The 16,492-nt window shown below is 43.0% G+C and overlaps 1 protein-coding gene and 1 long non-coding RNA gene across 5 annotated transcripts in view; one reads left to right on the forward strand and one right to left on the reverse strand.

Annotated features, from left to right (window-relative positions):
- The window catches only part of LOC144769158 (phosphatidylcholine:ceramide cholinephosphotransferase 2-like), a 499,022-nt gene that overhangs the window by 241,263 nt on the left and 241,267 nt on the right, over positions 1-16,492 (forward strand). For all 4 annotated transcript variants that reach the window (XR_013598672.1, XM_078653166.1, XM_078653164.1 and 1 more), the window contains exon 5: positions 6,809-6,975. Coding sequence is in view for 3 of the 4 variants with exons in the window: in XM_078653166.1 (XP_078509292.1) it covers positions 6,809-6,975 (167 nt within the window). In the remaining variant the exon portion in view is untranslated. The remainder of the gene's footprint in view (positions 1-6,808; positions 6,976-16,492) is intronic.
- Positions 1-16,492, reverse strand: part of LOC144769159 (uncharacterized) — a 202,379-nt gene that overhangs the window by 51,211 nt on the left and 134,676 nt on the right. The window lies entirely within an intron of this gene.

A 16,492-nucleotide genomic window follows, 5' to 3' on the forward strand; every position in this document is an offset into this window, starting at 1 on the left:
TTGTGTGGCAAATGCAGCAAATCTATAATTATGTGAAAACTGCTGTGGCCACACAATTACACAATTCCAGTGGCCCTGCCTAAAATGCATTAGTAGCACACGTGTTTTGTAAACAATTACATCCATTAGCTGGACTTAGGCTGTACAAAAAGAGGTATAATGGTAATGTGGTAGTTGCTTGCCACGATGTAAACTATAAACAAGCTAGCACAATCATTGATTGAGGTCATCAGGGATGAGTGATGTTATATGTTAGGTCATAATCAGTGCATGTTATACTTTGTGCTGCTAACTATAACTGGTAAATTTCTATGTTTGAAAACGTTAATGTTGTCATTAACACATTCACCTAACTATAACATAATTTTAACCTTTATTTTTTTCAGTGAATTACCATGGTTTATTTTTTAATAGATCGTTTGATTACACCTAACTATTACATTACTTTAACCTTTGTTTACTTCATTGATTTTCTAGGTTTTTTAACATAAAGTAATACTTCATTTCCATACGTAAATGCAACCCCTTCTGTGCACGACCTGGCCTGCAGCCAAGCCTTGCAGTCAACACCCTATGGAGCCATCACCATTTTGCACATGGCCTGGGGGTGGGCTATAGGGCCTGGCTCTAGCAACCACATCCCCAGGACCGTTTGTTTATTAATTAAAGAGGAGGTGTCTGTGCGGCATCCCTCCCTGAGCCCTGGGGGTCCCCATCCCCCACGGCGTATATATATCCTTCCCGAGACTCTTTAGGCCCTGGGAACCTCATCTCTCAGGGCCATGTTGTTTTTTTAAGGGGGGCCTTGCGGCCCCCCTCTCTGAGCTCTTATTGGCACCAGGGACCCCATCCCCTGGGGACACTTATTTAACTAAAGGGGCGGGCCATGTGCCCCCCTCCCCAAGCTTTCCTAGGCCCTGGGGACCGCATCTTTTGAATAAAGGGGCAAGAGGGGCCAATTGCACCCTCCCTGGGCTGATTTCGGCCCAAGGGACACCATCCCCTGAAGCCGATGCATTTTTCAAGGAGAGGGGGCAACCAGCTCACCCAGGCCGATTTCTGCCCTGAAGACAACATCCCTTGGGGCAAAGTGCATTTTTTAGGGGGAGGGAAGCACGTGGCCCCCCCTCCGCAAACTGTTATCAGCCTCAGGGCTGAGTTATTTACATAAAGGGGAGGTGCCCTCCCCAAGCCATTTTAGGTCCTGAAGACCTAATTCCCCAGGGACACTCTTTTCAATAAAGGGAAGGGGGGCCCCTTTGTGATTTTTAAGGGGATAGGGGAATACAGCCCCTCTTCCTAAGTTGGATTTTGCCCCGGGTACTCCATCCTTCAAGACCCTGCTTCATGTTTAGGGGAAAGGGCACATGTCCCCTTTCCCATGCCGATTTCGGCTCCAGGGAGATGGCCCAAGGGAAATAAAGCTCTTTGGGTCAATCAAAACACTCGCTCAAGAGTCTCTCAAGACTCTTGCGGACCCAACTGCCAAAATATACAATTATAATTGACCCTAAATTTCTTACAAACCACTGAATGGATTACATCAAATCACAAAATGCATAATCTGTGGACCAAAATGTAGCTTCCTACTGAATTTTTTATAATACCATTCGGTAGTTTTCGCTTTAGCCTTGTCTAAAGAAGTCATGGGGATTTTGCGTTTTGGGCACCATAAGTATGCATGGTGAGTATTTTTTAAGTTATAAGGCATTTTTAGTTAGTAATATTTGGGGCCGCTGTTTTTTCACAAACTTTTGTGGTATTTCAAGGATGTAGAGCAGTACATAGCAATGATAAGTTATTATTTGATTGGCTAATGGCTGACTTTACCAAAATTAAAGGTAGCCACATTGTTTTTAATTACACTTTCCCTGTGTTCTGTGTTTTACCCTTAGTATGTAGGTAAGTATTAGGTTTGATATGTTTCCCCTGCTTATAACCACTTTGTTAAAGAGGTACTAGGTAAGGAAAAATGTTTATAAGTTTCTGCATATTAAAACATATTTTTACAGAGTACAATGGTACTGCCTCAGTATTACTGTGATACCAAAGAAAAATGTAAACAAAAAATTCAAAATACACTATAGTACTCTATATTTTACAATTAGTGTACTACAGTGTAATTTCCATTTTTAGCTAAATTAAATCTTCAGAAAAAAGACTACGGAGTGCTGTGGTCATACCTACAAATTACTCTGCTACTTAAAAATTTGTCACAGTTATCCCTAAATTGCTGTAATAAAGTGGTAATAGGTAGTAAATAACAATAAAACCTACTTACCTAGTTCTAAGATCATAATCTAGAACGCAGCGAAAAGCGGATCGCAGACAAAAGGTGCTGAAAACAACGTGGCTGCCTTTTACCTTTGGGAAACTCAGCCATTAGCCAATCACATATTGCCTTATCATGCGCATGTAGAACATATACCGTAAACTTATCGCGGTATACTGCGGCACAATGTATACCTAAGTATTTTAAAACTTAGAACTTTAGAACCAGTAACACTTTTCATACATACTACCAAAAATTTGCATTTACAACAAATAATATATTTTGCTGCCTCATTAGATCTACATCCGTTAACACACTTTGATGCTACATCTCTTTCAATTTACACACTCCACTGTATGCCATTATACTATACACCACTCCACTCTACACTAATCCACTGTACGCCACTCCACTGTCAAGCCTCAATAAAGGTACTTGCCCACTTCCTACGGCAAGTCAGATTTTATCAGGGCAAGCTATATTTAGGGTTGATACACCCCTTCTGGTGAGCTGACAAACAGGTCAGAGTTAGATTTTATCAGAGCGAGCTACATTTAGGGTCTACTTGCCCCTTCTGGCAAGCTGACAAACAGGTGTTCTGTTTACTCACAAAGAAAAGGAGAATTAAAGTTGCCTTTCAATCTTGTTTTTATCTTGACAGATTTGTCTGTGTTGAGACAGAGGTTAAAAGTCAGTTTACATCTACAATTACTTTTCTTTCTCTGACTGCAAAGTTCATGGATTTTGTAAAGAGAACTGTCTGACAAGCCTGCTGTAAAAAAGTGTGAAATGAAAGTCTGTACAGGGTCATGTTTTATTCTAATACACAAATAATAGCTAAAAAGTGAACTGTACAAACATTAAAAAAACATTTTAGTAATTATGAAAGCCCTTGTTTTGTAATGCTATGTGATGAAAAAAAATATTTTAATAGAATGAAAACAAATCTGAACATTTTACTTTGGGGTGTTCAAATGATAAATGTGTTTGCTGAAACTCAATTTCCACAGATTATTGTGTATACACTATATAGTTTTATAATCAAAGCTGAATGTCAGTGGGAATGTTTATGGCTATTTCTATGGAAAATGTGCTGTCTGTAAATGACAGTGCACTAACATCTCATGCTTTACGAATATGTTTATTAAAAGTCAGTTTTTAAAGAGGAACTGAGAAACATTCCTGCACCTGCCCTGATGGTAATGCTATTAGTGAACTTAGAGGCAATCCAGCGTCATGTGTACCCTAAATGTGGCATAGATTCCTATTATTTATGGAGCAAGTGTTTAGTCTATTAAATCGAACCAAATAGGTCTCTTTGTAGAGCATAAATGCTGATCTCACATATTGTAAGTTGCTCTCATGTGTGAAAATGAATAAAAAAGATGGCTCTGCAAAATAAAATACTTGCCTAGGATGACATGATGAGACTAGTTTATGAGTCAAGTACAATACAGTAAGGCTAAGTAGATTATTCAAGTTACTAGACCTGCAGGTCTAGTAAAATTTTTGTGATTTTTATAGGTCTGAACTCTACCCAAGTCCACTCCATGCACTCCAGTCCACTATACGGTATTACACTTTACACCACTCCATTTTATGACACTCCAGTATACACCAATACAATGTACACCCTTCTACTCTAAGCTACTTAACTATATGGCATTCCACTGCAACTCCGCTCTATGATACTACATTCTATGCTATTCCAATTTATGCTTCCCCACTGCACAAGACTGTACTGTGTGCTATTCCTCTGTATACCACTGCACGTTACCCCACTCTTCTGTATGCCACTCCATTATATGCCACTCCACTCTACAACAATCCACTGTACACTATCACTTTGTGCCTCACTCCGTTCTACGGCACTACATTCTACGCTACTCTACTCTATGCTAATCAACTCTACAGTACTACACACTATTCAACCATACAAGACTCCACTTTATGCACTAGACTGTACCCCACTTTACTCTACAACACTTTAGTTTAAGCTATTGCACTGTACACAATACACTGTTCACTCTATGCCACTCTACCCTAAGCTACTCCACTCTAGGACACTCCACTCTACACTGCTACACCCAATGCCTCTCCACTCTATGCTACTCCACTCTACCCCACTCCATTGTACGCTGTTCCACTGTATGCTACTCCAGTATACGCCACTCTACTCTCAGTCACTTCACTCTCCGCGACTCCAATGTACGTCACTACAATATGCCTCACTCCACTCTGCAGCAGTCCACTCTAAAACATTCCACTGTACTCCACTCCACCCTATGCTACTTCACTGTAGACCAGTCCACTCTACATACTCCACTATATGCCACTGCATTGTACACTCCTACACTATATGCCATTCCACTCTGCACTGTTCCACTATACGCAAATTCACTGTATGGCAGGCACACCACTCTATGCCACTCCACTATACGCAACTCTAATTTACAGTATTACGCTGTATGTCACTCCACTGTATGCTACTACACTCTACACAACTCTACTGTACCCGACTTCACTCTATGCCTCTCCATTTCATCCCTCTCCACTCTACGCCACACCAGTCCACTCCACTCTATGCCACTCCCGTTGAAGCGACTGCACTCTAGTCCCCTCTACACTGCTCGACTATACACAATTACACTGCACTCCACTATACGCTATTCCACTCTACAACAATACACCCTACACCATTTCATTGTACCATACTACACTATATCCTATTGAAGTCTACACCACTTCACCCTACGACTCTCCACTCTACGCTATTGTACTGTATGCCACTACACTGTACCTCACTCTACTGTACACCACTCCACTCTACTCTACTGCACTCTATACTACTCCACTGTACACAGTTACACTCTACTCCGCTACACTCTACGCCACTCTTTTCTTTGTCACTCCACTGTACACTATTCTACTGAATGCCATTCCACCCTATGACCTTCCACTCTACGCTATTACACTCTATACCATGCCACTATACTCAATCCACTATAGCATACTGCACTATACCACAGTCCATTCTACTCCACTATATTCCACTCTACTACACTATACTCTGCGACAGTAAACTTTACGAAACTCTCCTCTACTGTGCTGTACCACAATTCACTTAATGAAAGTAAACTCAAAAATCTTAAATGAAAATAAAAAAACATTGAAATTCAATGAAATAAACAAAGATAAAATCTTTGTTATAGTTAGGAAAACTTTATTTACTCTTTCTATATAAACCAAATTTAAAATACAAAAACATTAGAAATCCTTTGGTTATCGTTTTAATTTACATTTATATAACTTTATTTATTCTTTAGCTACCATTAAAAGGCAAAGTTCACAAAAATGTTAATTTCTAAACTTATACCTTTAATTTATAATTTATGCAACTCCTTCAAATTATTATAACTTGCGCACCTCCACAAAAGTATTCAACTCGGTAGCCACACTACATTAACTAGAGCTTGTTCCTTCTCCATGCACTGCTTATACTCTTTTATATCAGTTATACCATTTAAAATCTTATTATTTACAATAACAGTTATGACATCGCAAATCATATATTTTCTGATAACACAGCGCATGGTAGAGTGGCGAGTTATAGTTCACTTTGTGCGGCTACCGAGTGTTGTAATGTTGTTCTGATTGCAGTGGATTGCCCAATCCACTTTTCCCACATAATATGTCCAAATATCTCAAGCAGTAGCTCACATTTCTTTCCACCAATGTGCATCGTTTCCAAGCTACATCAAACAAGAATCCTACTCTACTAGTCGCCTGTGAGTCTTGGTCACAAAGAAGAAGCACCATTGTCGTCACTGTGTCTTCCATTCTTTTCAGCAGGAGGTTATTCTTTTTCCCGAATCTCTTTATCTTGGGGCCTACCTCATTATCAAGGGTTGGAGAATGGTCTTGGGTTTTTTGAAGGAAGAAAATGATAGCCTTTCTTTAGAGAAACATAGAGATGTTTGGTCACTGCTACAATCGACACTCGAGATTGACTGGCATATATGTTTTATTGTGCAGAATTCCAATCAAAGTTTACAGCAAACCTAAAGAAAGCAGATGAAGATACTCCAGACCAAGCTGATATAGTACTCCCAGTGGGAAATACTATCTCGTAGTAATGTTAGCCCTAACCATGCATATAAAAGCCTGTAGTGAGAGTTATCAGTGTTTTTGCAAATTCTATTGTAGTGGATTTGGTTTAATTTGGCATTGTTACTTCCTCCTACTAATAGTTCAGCAAAGAAATCGCAAAGTATCACGGCTGAACCGTGGCTAAACACAGGAACCAATAATTGGAGGGAAAGCTGCTATCAGCGAGGCTCTGCTTGAAGGGTTATTATAATTATTATCAAATGGAGTTGTCTCATTTTTAGTCAGTTAATTAAGGATATGTTGAATCATTCATGCCCTAATGAAATTCCTAGCTTAATAGTTTGCATTGATTTGCTGAGAAACGACACGCACAGGATGTCAACTTGCTTTTCAAAGCAGTCATCTTTTATTTGTATTGTCTTGCAGACTCTCCAGACATATTCTGGTTCTATCATTTGTTCTGCTGGCTCTTATCTGTAACTGGGGTGGTATCCATCATGTTCACCCACACTCATTACACTCTGGATGTCATCGCTGCCTACTTTGTGACAACCCGGATCTTCTGGTGGTACCATAGTCTGGCAAACAATCAAGTAAGTCAAATTCTTTCCCAAAAAATTGTGATGTCTACATGTCAGATTACACAGTGGATTACTACTGTGGAGTTAAGGATTCACATTTGCAGTCATTGACTAATAACTGGGTACACGTTTCCTTACAAGTATCATATCGACTGGACACCATTGTATTGCACTCATGATCACGTATCACATGTGCTTTGAATTAATCTGGAGATTGAAACTGAACGTTAGCCTGGACTTGTCTTTGACTCATGAGCTTGCCTGGAGAAATGTTTGTTACAACATCAGATGACAAAATATCTTCCTGCTATAATTTCTTGTCCAGAATATTGACTACCACTAAACTGTGAAGATATGTTTATGTAGCTAAGCATAGATTTTATATTCTTACATCCACATCTATATACCTTGAAGCTTCACATCCACATCTATGTACCTTGAAGCTACACATATCTTAAGCTATCAATATTGTGATAGTCAATTTCTGGACACAAAATTGGAGCAGGACATTTAGAACTCAATATCATGATGTGACCTCACCTGGTGGAATTGTATGTGAAACATGAATATTCCTAATGTATTATACTGTTTTTATGTTAAGCATCCCTATCGATGCAACACTTTAATTCGGGCTGGGCAAAAGGCAAAACACTAATGCCATGCTTTTTGTATCTTAAAATGGGGGGTGGATCTGTTAGAGCGGACTGTGGGGTAAGAAGTAGAGAAGTGTTCTGAGGCTAGTATTTGTGGTCATTTATTTTCAGGTGTATTTATTTATTTATTTATTTATTTTCTTTATAAAGTTTATATAGCGCAAACTTGCCCAAGAGGGTATCAAAGCGCTTTACATTTAGGATCGTGGCGTTTCAAGTTACATCAGATACAAGAGCATAGTAAGGTACAGTGCACATAAACAATGTTTCAATAATTCGTAGGAGGGAGGGGAGGAAGGAGTAATAGCGGGGAGACGAGGAGGAACTATGCCCAATGTCCAGTTGGGTAGGTGACGGTCAAGGGAGAAACCAGGGCCAATCTCCTTATTAGCTGTCACGCAGCTCCACCGGTCATCAGCCATGTTGCTCAGGTCTCAGCGTTCAGGAAAAAACAGTTTTTAGTTTATTTGATTTGCGACGGGTATATAGCGATATCTAGACCTGGAGGTATCAGAGCACTTAACCAGGGGAGCGTAGCATTAGAAGGTACATCAAAATGATTATATAGCGCTGTCTAGACCCGTAGGTATCAGAGCACTATATCAGAGGAACATTGCGTTACAAATTGCATCAGTTGCAATAGCGTAATAATGTACAGTAAACAAACAACGAGGTTGAGAGAATTTATAGGAAAGGAGGGGAGGAAGGCGCCATAGCAGGGAGACGAGGAAGAACTGTGTCCAATGTCCGGCTGGGTAGATGGCGGTCAAGGGGGAAACCAAGGCCATTCTCCTCATTAGTTGTCTAGCAACTCCATCGGGCATCAGCCATGTTGCTCAGGTCTCAACATTCGTGGAAAACAGTTTAGAATAGATGTATAGGCTACGAGGATAAAAGTAAAAGAAGAAGGTGGGGGGAGGGGCATAGAAACAAGCCAGAGAGGGAGTTGAGACACAACGGGGAGACAAGGTGAACTATGCCCAATGTCCGGCTGGATAGGTGATGGTCAAGGGGGTGAACTGGGGCCAATCTCCTCTACAGCTACCTAACAGCTCCACCGGGCATCAGCCATGTTGCTCAGGTCTCAGCGGTCGAGAAGATAGGAATAATCAATTTTGAGTAGGTATATTAGCTACAGTTACATAGTCAAACATAGACTACCAAGTCCCCAATAGAGGAGAGGCCACCCTGCTGGGACTCCACGCTCAGGGAAACATCCCCGCTGGATGACGTTGCTGCTGAAATCAACGTGTAGGCAGAGATGGCGACGCTTGGTGTAGTCCAGCTCGGTATCTGAGAAGGAACTGGGGCCTGTTATAGTGGCTGCAGGGGAAACAAAGGTAGCGGAGGCCGCCATTTTAAAGTCAGGCACGTCAGGATCGAGCATATGTAAATCCTTGTGTAGGTGTAAATGAGGTAGATAGGTCTACACTATGATGTAGCCCTGCTTGTGAGTGACCACAGACGGCCCGGATGCCAAGCTGGTGCAGAGAAGCATGGGGCAGAAGCAGTGGGACTCAATCTTTCTCTGGAGGACAAGGATGAAAACACGGAGAGCTGCAGGAAAGTGAACAGCAACTCCACTGAGTAGTCCCCACCAAGAGTAGTTAAAGCCAACCTGCATTGTGCATGGGGGAGCCCCCAGGTTGCACCGCTGAGCCTCCCGAGGCCGCCTCACAGCGTGCACTTAGGAGTAAATAAATAACCTCTAGAATATGAGGAAATACGTAGATTCATGCAAAGGTAACAGGCGTATGTTTCTTTGGCACCACCAGTTAAGCTTGAAATGTTGAGCAAAGCGAAGTTATCGATAAGGCTTCCTACTCTTGTACATACAGGAGACTTCAACATGCACAAAAAAAGAAGAGATGGCAAAAACAAAATCCATCCCTTAGCATTCTTGTCCAGCTCCCTCACCCCCATCTCCAACAATATAGGCATAGAGGAAGCGATGAAGGAGAGCGTCCATCCTCCAGCACAGAGAAAAAAAGAATGTACCTATAGTAGCTGGCTTATCCCAAACTAGGCATAATTAGATGAAAGGGACTATACTAATGCATAACGAAGCATTACTCTCAATGTATAATAAAGAACAAAAAAAAATCGAACTTTTGACATCAGAAGCGCATCATCCCAATATGGTTGGGGAAGTAAGCGTTAGCCACTAACAGTATTACATAGTGTGGAAGTACAACCATAAGCTACAATTCCAAATGATCTAAAACATGGTCCAAGCAATTAAAGGAAACCACATCTTAATCATAACAGTGAGTAGTGAGTGAGATTTCTACAAAGTATAGTGTTTCGTAATCACATCCAGGTAAAACAATTATGAAATTTACGAACAGGCAATGTTATGTGGCTAGACAAACAAGGTATTTCCTAATACAGAGGTACAAGTGCAAGATCTGGTTCAGAAGGATATTAAACACGGCCACAGCAGTACAAGGAAACTTTATCTCAGTAATAGCAGTGAGAGTTACACATAGCCCAGAATCTGTGAACGCAACCAGGTGAAACAATTATGAAATACTATCAGGTAAAGTTATGTTGCTAAACAAATACAGAACAGTAAATATGGAAGGTACTCCTCTAGGTTATGTACTGCATTGGCATGACAAAGCATGCTCAAGGTCAGAAAGGCATCAAAGTCATCCAGTAGGCCAGAGGCAAATCACAATTTCTTTTTGTTGGAAGTAGTCTTAGAAAATTCCATTTCGTGGTAGGGGATGAATGTATTGGTACCAAAATTATAATATGAAAATGGAAAAGCTGATCTATGGGGACACTGGTAGGGGTCAGGCAGGAGGCGATCCAGGATCCTACAGACCAGGAGGACTTGTTACGAACGCTTGAAGTGGCAGCCCCGTCTGACGTGGGGAAAAGGCCAGACCTCCAAGAAGCCAGGATTAGATATGCCGAGCTGTTAGAACAGTGATAGATGTGCGTGCATACACACTGCACACTCATGCGTAGACGGACAGGTCAGGCACATTGCTAGGTAGGTTGATTGGCCACAACCCACCCCTACACCTATTTTGGCCATACATGATACCCGCCATACATTAATTACTACACAGGTAGCAATTAATAAAACATTTCATAATTACTATACAGTTCTTTACGCCGCTCCCTCTCATTACATGATGGAAGCAATGGCAGCATTCCTAGAATCAGTGGAGCTTCCCACTGTTACTGAAGCGCAGGCTGCTGACTTGGCGGCCCCTCTGACCACTGCTAAGATCCGTGGTGCAATACGGGACTCGCCCGTAACAAAACACCAGGCTCCGAAGGGCATTGAGTTTTACTCCACTTTTGCAATGCCCTTAGTTCCCAAACTATTAGAACTGTACACCACCGCCTTAACAGAGGGTACCTTGCCCCCAACGACAAGGGAGGCGCTAGTGACCTCCTTGTTGAAACCTGATAAGTCCCTGACAGACCTCACAGCATATAGGCCCCTATCAATTCTTAATACGGAGTATAAAATTCTCAGTAAACTTCTGGCATTGAGGCTTATTCCCTTACTCCCCAATTTGGTCCACGCAGATCAGAGTGGCTTTATACCCAAACGTAGTAGCTCATTGAACATTAGACGCTTCTATGCCCTTTTACATTCTGTCTGAGCCGGTTCCCCCTGAACGGGTTGCCTCTCTTTAGATATACGTCAGACATTTGAATCCTTATGTTGGCCGTACATGTTGACTGCGTTGGTTATCAAGTGGGTAGAGCTGCATTACACTAGACCCACAGTGAGGGCGAAAACTGGCACCAACATCTCCCGAGCATATGGTGTTTTTCGCGGTACACGACAGGGTTGTCCCTTACCGCCCTTGCTGTTTGTGCTTGCTTTAGAACCCCTAGAATAAAGATTACATTGCACGATGACACCATATGGCATTCTGGTTGGCCGGCTATGTCACTCTGTTTCGGCTGATGCAGACGACGTGTTGCTCTACTTTGCAGATATGCATGTAGACATTACACCTGTAGCCTAGCTGTTTCTGCAATTTGGGGCGATATCTGGTTTGCTCCTTAACGCCTCCAAATCAGTAGCTTTTCCTTTTATGATACGTACACTCACACCCACACTTCAATCTGGACAAGTGCAGTTCAAGGTAGAGCCTATTACCTTTAAATATCTTGGGATCCACATCTACAGGACCACATCGGACACCGTAGATGGAAATGTTGTCCGTACATTTATCAATCCCAAAGCCCAAGTAGCGTTTTGGAATACTCTGCCTCCAACAACCGCAGGCCCTACAGCCATTTCTAAAATGGTTATGTTCTCTAGATTACTGTATCAATTTGTAAAACTCCCTGTGTTCCTTCCTACCTGGATTTATAGAGCATTAGACACGTTATTGACCTCATTACTATAGGGGCAGGGCCGCCACAGATTGGCTCTAACTGAAAAATGCAGTTAACAAGCACTGAAGGGGGCATGGGAGCACCACACCAGATATAAAGGCCTATTCTATATTGGACCATCTGCAGTGGATGATTATTGGTTGGCCGGCCATAACCTATTTGAGAAAGGTTATTCCCCTGAACGATTACGGGCTGGATCACTGCAATCACTATTATGTCCTGGTGCGGATCGAGCGAGAGACCCCCCATTCCTATTACACATTGCACTCCACTATTAGAAGTTAGCGATGAAATACATTGGCACACTTGTACATACACCCCAAGTGTCCCCCTGTGCCTACCCATGTTATGGGGAGTACTATCTGCCACTAGAATACGCAGTTGGGTGAAGGCCGGAGTGGGAACCGTTGGTGACTTATTTCTGGATGGGATATTAATGCCTCATGAAGAATTCATGCAGACTTATTCGGCCCCTCCCACACTGTTTCTAACACATGCTGCCATCCTACAGTATGTACTTAGGTATTAGCTGGTGGACCAGAAGAAGTCCCCGGCCTTCGGATTATTGCAGACGCTGCACATAATGGGCGATGGCAGTCATCTGGTCAAATGGTAGTGGTCCCATCTGGGAATCTCCTTGTTGACTCTTTGTCATAAATGGGAGGCGGAAGTAGCCAGGGAGTTTTCTGACAGGGAATGGGAGCAGATCCTTCAATATCCTAGGCATGTCTCCCGAAATGCCCAGCTCAAAACAACAGAATTGTTTGTACTACACAGGGCCTACCTCACGCCCCGGGCTATAAAGCGTATGTACCCAACTCCCTCCCTCCTCGGAATGTCCTACATGTCACTGCCCAGAGGCACATTTTGTACACATGTTATGGCCCTACCCCTCCCTCGTGGAATTCTGGACAGAGGATATACAGGGCCTCACACACCTTACACTCCACCTGGAATACTCCTGAAGCCTGTCTTCTGGGTCTTTTGCCTCTTCCTAAGAATGCAAAGGTACTGCTCCGTTTTACGGGCCTTACCTTAATGCTGGCCAAGAGACTCATCACCCAGCGGTGGAAATCACACAGAGCGCCAGGTGAGGGGAAATGGTGGTAAGAGGTTATAAATGGGCCACTGCTGAGAGAGAGGTGCTGCAACGTGAAGAGTATAGAGGACTGAGGAAAAAAACGATATCAATGGACTGGGGTCACTTACTAGAACACTTTAAAATACAATCTACAACTCTCGCTGATGACTGATGTACTGCTGAGGTCATGGCCTACTTCCTTTCCTTTGCTCTCCCTCCCATCCACCTTGTCCCCTCCTGCCTCCCCCTCCCCCCTCCCCCTGTCCTTCCCTCTTGCCTCACCCTCCTGCCCCCCTTCCTACACCCGTTTCATATCCCCTCCCACCCCCACCCCCACCCCCGGTCTTGATGCCCTCCGCCCTGTCCAGCCCCACTAGTAATTGAAACAGACACCTAGGGGTCCATTAGGATGTAGGGTGGATCGCCACCGCCCGCATGGTGGTGGCGATCCGCCCTACATCCTTCTCCGCCCGTCACCCATTTCCCCCGCCATATTAGTATGGCGGGGGTACCGTGGCCTCGGGAATACCGTCCGCCGCTTTTCCGCCCAGTCAACACGTCGACCAGGCGGAAAAGGGTTAAATATGGTGGCGGTGTCTGCTAGACACCGCCATCCATATTAGCATGGGTGTGGAGACATGCCTTTCCGTGGCGGCGTTGCTGCCACAGAAAGGCATGCGGAATTCATTTATGGGGGCCCGTTGTGGCCCCCAGGGAATTGGGGGGTGGGGGTGCACATGGGGGGTACCTATGGTACCCCCCTGCATTGTCATGAACATGGTGGCAGGCACCTCGTGGTGCCTGTCACCTTGTGCATGACAATGCACACAGGGCATTCCCAGCATTGTGGCGGGCGGTGCTGTGAGCAATGCCCGCCACAACGCTGGGAATGGAGGATGCCACCACAACGGTGGCGTTGGCATTCTAATCGCCGGTGCGGGACCGCCGCACCACTGGAAGCCGGTCCCAGCACCACTAGGGTGGCGGGTGGACTTACGTCCGCCTGCCTTCCTAATGGGCCCCTTAGTTCGTAGTAGCGCAGTTCTTTATTGTTGGTTCTTTGTTCTTGACTCAGATTTATTATTTGATTGAAAAGATTGTAGATGATACATTTGTGATTATAGGCACCATGTAACTCGTCCATTTATAACGTATACCAAACGTTTAACACCTTGTTCATGTATGTGATCTATATATGCAAATAGTTAGCCTGGAGACGCTATAATTGTAAGCTTATTGTTGCCATGAAACCTTATAGTCACCAGACCTGTATGTTACTGATTGCCTAATAGGTACATGATGGAATGTAATACGAAGAAAACCAAAAACTCAATAAAATCTGTGTTTAAAAAAAATGGAAAAGCTGTTTACAGAAATCATACATGTGCCAAAAACTATTACTGTTGTAGACCTAGCATATTATCAAGCATGTACAATTTCAGGCATTTAAGCAGGTTTAGAAATCCCCTATTACCCACATGCCTTACTTGGGCAAAGTCATGGAGGCATGCTAAGTGACCATGCTTCCAAAGAGTTGTGATAGCAACTTTCATGGTCACTACCAGTCCAGATTTTGCAGTGGCTACTGAATAGCAAATTACATGCTTAATCCATCATCCAACCATGACTTGACATCAAAACAGGGAGTCACTGCATCAATATATTTGGAAGATAGCCAGCACTTCTTGAAATTGCCATCCGGAAAGACTGAGTTACCCCCTTATTCATGGCAAAGCTTTTACATTTTCTCTTATTTGTAAATGTTAAATATTGGTTGGGTAGTGCTGATACCTATGGTGGCTATCCCTATAGAATCATTTGATGTTACTTTAGACCCAGGGCTAAAATTAGATCTTCACACTAGTGACATTGTAGGAATGCAAATCTGCTGTGTGGTGTGTCCAAGATTTTTGTCTTGACTGTTTTGCTGACTGTAGAACTCAGTGTGCTTTACCCCTGCTAACCAGTGGTAAATTGCTTGTGCTCTCTCTTTCAACATGATGAAACTGGTATACATCAGATTGGCATATGTACCTTACATATGACTCCCTAGCATATGGTACAAAGTGTACTCAGGGCCTGAAAGTTAAATGCTACTAGTGGGCTGCAGCACCTATTGTACCATCCTCTACATTGGCTGTGCAAACATGGCTTCAAGCCTACAAGTGTAGCCTGACTGTAGCAGTGTAACAACTTCAATTTAATCTTCTAAAATAAACCCTTTGGAGAGGCCACGATCTCCCTTTTAAATAATGATGTTACCCCAATATAGGCCTTGTCACCAACAAGGCAGTGTACACAGTACTTAAAAGTAGTACATGAAGAATATGTAATGTTAACATGTCCTTGTAGTGATTTGCAATCAAAAGCTATTTTTCATTGAGGCAGGCCTAGCTGTCCTATGTAGAACACCAGAGTGCAGATTAAAAATCTCTGGACAGGGGCTAGCTAGAAAAATAATTAAACAAATCATTTTTAATAGTTATTAAAATTCTAATACAATTGTGAAGTGGGATTTGTAATAGGTAGTAAGGAAAAGTAACTTTTAGAAAGTTGCCTTTTTCCTGCCTGAAGTTCTTGGAGGCTAATCTACATTTGCTCTCAAACTTCTCCCAGCCACTGGTTAGCAGTTGAATTGGTTTGAAAATGGTGTGAAATGCTTCCTGGGAGCATACAATAGGCTGACCTCAATGGGCAGAGATGACTCCTCTGAACCTCCACGAATATGCAAGGTGGGTGCTGTGAGCATTCTTTTTGACATTGCTATGTTAACTCCTGCTTGAGTATCAAAGCCTGACTGAGAGGTCTGCTGGGTTTACGTATAGCACTTTAAGCACACTTGAAAACAGAGAAAGGATACCAAGATGATTTGTGTGTATCCACTGCCTGGTTGCTGAAGGATCTGCTTTGTCCCACCAGCTGTCTGCCTTTGCGTTTCACATATAACATTGAGGGCACACTTGAAAAGAAGGCAAACAGGATTCCAAAACATTTCTTCTGTGTCCATATTCGGTTGCTGGAAACCCTAGTTTTGTTCTATCTGACTTCTGCCTCTAGGTTTATTGAGGGTACCATGGCTGCTTCAAGCTGGATTTTAGTGTTATGTGTGGGTGTGCATTAGGTTTGCCATCTTGTACATGCCTAAATCGGGTCAAGTGTGACCTTAGAATTTTTACCCCACTGGTTAGGGTGTGCCCAGGAGGCATTGGAACCCACTAACGCATGCCAGGCAGAATGTGACATCTCCAGGAACCCACTTCAGGGCACACCTGGATTTGAAAAAAGAACAGAAGAGGACTGGACCTGGAGTCTGTGACCTGAGAGGATCCCTGAAGGACCTGACCTGCTCCTCTGGCACCTAAGACAAAGTAGTGGACTTTAAGGGCTATACAGCTGACCTCTTGTTAAAGCTACAGGCAAC

Source organism: Lissotriton helveticus, chromosome 7 (assembly GCF_964261635.1).
Source record: "Lissotriton helveticus chromosome 7, aLisHel1.1, whole genome shotgun sequence".
NCBI classification, from domain to species: Eukaryota; Metazoa; Chordata; class Amphibia; order Caudata; family Salamandridae; genus Lissotriton; species Lissotriton helveticus.